The 3171-nt window shown below is 65.8% G+C and overlaps 1 protein-coding gene across 1 annotated transcript; it reads right to left on the bottom strand.

Annotated features, from left to right (window-relative positions):
- SLC18A3 (solute carrier family 18 member A3) lies at positions 1-2408 on the bottom strand. Its single transcript, XM_019730149.3, has one exon. The coding sequence runs from the start codon at positions 1973-1975 to the stop codon at positions 386-388; it is 1590 nt and encodes a 529-aa protein (XP_019585708.1). The 5' UTR covers positions 1976-2408; the 3' UTR covers positions 1-385.
- Between the last annotated feature and the right edge of the window lie 763 nt (positions 2409-3171).

The raw sequence follows: 3171 nt of genomic DNA, 5'->3' as shown, positions 1-3171 counted from the left end.
TCGGGCAGATATGATTTATTGATTCGGACTGGAGACACTGCTGTGCAGCAGGCCATGTTGGCATTGAGAGAAAGAGAAGGGGGAACAGACAGACGCACAGCTCTACACAGGGTGGCCCCCAGGTGGAGGCTGGAGCTCCTCTTCTTCTGTACCAGGAGAGCATCGCTTCGCGTGCCTCGGTGCTCCACGCCCCACTGCATGAGAGGGGGAGGGACACAGAAAGGGTCATGGAAAGGGGACCCGGGCAGGGGGAGTCAAGACAGGGGCTTGCGCTTGGATACTCGCAGGGGGGAGAGGGGTGGGCCCTGAGCCTGAGCTGGCCAGTGCGCGACAGAACAGACACCTTGACCCGAGGGGTGGGTGGCCTGGAAGAGGAGCGGGGCTGCTAGCTGCGCGTGTAGTAGTCGTTGTAGTCGTCCTCGCATTCGTCAAACGGGCCGGGTGTGGTGCGAGATGCGCCGTCAGGGTCAGATACAGGGCGCTCACGCAGGCGCATGGCATCGTACAGACCCTGCGGTGGCTCTTCAAGCAGCACGTCGCGCTCGGAGCGGGAGCGCGTCAGGAGACCCACGTTACGCAGTAGCAGCAAGACAGGTGCATAGAGCAGGTTGACCAGGCCCATGCCAAGGCTAAGCTGCGTAAAGCCCAGCGAGTGCACGATGTGGCCCGCCACTATGGGCCCGAGCGCATAGGCCACGGAATAGGAGATGTCGGCGATGGCATAGACGCTACCGTAGACCGAGACGTGGCGCACGTCCACGAGAAAGGCGAGAGTGGGCAGCAGAGCCGTGTCGACCAACGCAATGCCGAAGCAGAGGCCGCAGAGCGAGACCACTAGTGGTGCGAAGGAGCGGCAGGCGGGCACCACGCACGAGCTGGCGCCGATCACTGCCAGCCCGAGAGCTCCGTAGAGCCATTGCAGGTGTGGGTAGCGCGCCGCCAGGCGCACGGTGAGGTAGACGCCTAGCACGTGCGGCACGAAGGCCGGCAGCCAGACCATGCCCATCTCCCACTCGGACGCCGCCATCGTGTGCTTCATCCACGTGGCGATGGTGGGTTCGAGGAAGGCGAGGGGGATGTTGCAAGTAGTGAGAGCGCCGGCCACCACGGCTATGTAGGGGTCCAGCATGAGGCGGTGGATGGGCGTGCCCACTGGGAGGTTGGCCCGTGCCCGCGCCGCAGCGGAAAAGGGCTTGGCCACCGCCAGCAGCAACAACGCGTCTAGGAGTGACACAGCGGCGAGCACCAGAAAGGGCACGCGCTTGCCCGCAAACTCATAGAGGATGCCCCCGAAGGGCGGTGCCACTAGACTTCCTAGGCTGATGAAGGCCAGCGCCACGCCCAGCGCGCGACTGCGCTCGGGCTCCTCAGGATACTTATCAGCGATCATGGCAATGCCAGACGTATCCGCGAAGGCCGAGCCGAGGCCTTGCAAGCTGCGCGCGGTGAAGAGCATGGCATAATCTTCCGCGAAGGCAAACAGCACAGTGGAGGCAAACATGACACCGAGGCCGATGAGCAGCGGCACGTCGTAGCTCATGCGGTCGATGAAGGGCCCGCTCAAGGGGTTCACCAACAGCTGCAGGATGGCCTTGGAGGCAAACAACACCCCAATCTTCACGTCCTCGCTCTCCGTGGGGTAGCGGGGCCGCAGGGCAGACCCGGCCGGCCAAGCGGCCGTCGGGGACTCTGAGCTGTTTACCATGTTGGCACTGGCATTGGCTGGAGTGGGCGGCAGCAGGGTGGGCACCCACACTTCGGGAGCCCGGGTGGGGTTCTCGCTGCCTCCGCGCATGTGGGCAATGTAGTCGGGTACGATGGGCACGATGACCATGTACAGCATGTTGTCCAGGAACAGCGCCACGCAAACGATGACCAGTACCAGGCGCCGCTGCCGCCGGGGCTCCTGGAACGCCGCACCCACCACCTCCGACAGCTTTGTGGCGGCCTCCCGGGCCTGGCCCGCGGGTTCCATTGCCCCACCCGGCCGCTCTTCCGAAGACGCCTCTGCCGGGGCTGGACGCCGGAGCCCTGCAGTACAGAGATAAGGGCGCAGAACTTCGGGGGCACGGTCCGCGCCGCGCAGCGCCCCCTGTGCTTCAGGTGGCTGCAGGGCTCATGGCCCTGCGCCCCGGGAAAGGCAAGGACCCTGTCCGGCGAGGCGCCGCCGCTTTTCGGAGCGGAGCCCTGGAGCAGCCGCTGCAGGGCTCAATGGTGGTCAGGGAAGGCGGGCCGAGGGGTCCGGGACCGAGACTGAGCGCGCTGCGTTTCAGGAGCGTCTGGAGCCGCCCCCGCCGCGCTAAGAGGCTGCCCGCGCGGGCCGAGGGGCATTCCGCTGCCGCCCGACCGCCGGCTGCTCGCCCCGCTGCTTCTTTCCCCTCCCCTCGTGCTGGCTCTTGCCTCCTCCGCCGCCGCCTCCTCTTTTTCCCCTTTCCACTCGTGGCTGTGACGCGGCGAGTCTCGGCCCCCAGTGGTGCCCCGGCCACTTGCGTCGCTCATGCTAATGCGACGTCGGCGGGGCGGGGGCCAGGGGCGGGGCGCGGCTGGGTGGGGGGTCCCCTTTCCAGATGCGCGAAGACTGAAAACCCAGAAAGGAGTCTAGGTACCGAGAGTCCCGGCCAATCCCCTGAAAATAATGGGTGTTTCGTTCGAGGAGCAGGCTTTACGCTCACGCACCTCGCTCCACCCCAGTCTGGACCCGTGAGGTCTGAGCCCGGTTTTCTCCCCCCGGGAGGGGGCGCGCAGCAGCCGCTTTATCCCGACCCCGCGGGAGAGGGGGGGCGCCTGGGGCTCCAGATCTCCGCCTCAGCCTGGATCTCCGCGCACAGCCGGCAAGGAGCCCCCGAGGTGAGCCGCAGCTGCGACCATCTGTTTCAGCAGATGAATTGTGAGGGCGACGGGAGGGGCGCAAGGTACAGATCCCCTAACCCTCCCTCTGGCCCCGCCCCCTGGCCCCTTCTACCCACGGAAAGGGAGGGGGAGGCGCGGAGACTGCTGGGCGGGTTCCGACCTACCGGCCCTTCGGGAGAATGTCACAGCAGAGAATTCTTGACTTTGAGCATCTGCGGATTGAAGGGAAAAGTCGCCTTGCCCCCACCCAAGACCCGGAATATCAGCCGTCCCTCCCACCTTCTCACACTACCTCACCACCCTCTCCCAGCCAGTATTCCC

This window comes from Rhinolophus sinicus, chromosome 15 (assembly GCF_057876585.1).
Source record: "Rhinolophus sinicus isolate RSI-liver-muscle chromosome 15, RSI-T2T, whole genome shotgun sequence".
Classification (NCBI taxonomy): Eukaryota; Metazoa; Chordata; class Mammalia; order Chiroptera; family Rhinolophidae; genus Rhinolophus; species Rhinolophus sinicus.
This window is presented reverse-complemented; position numbering and strand designations above follow the sequence as displayed.

What these genes read in the sequence shown, in the direction of transcription:
- SLC18A3 (XM_019730149.3), bottom strand. Translation starts at nt 1,975, where the DNA reads ATGGAACCCGCGGGCCAGGCCCGGGAGGCCGCCACAAAGCTGTCGGAG.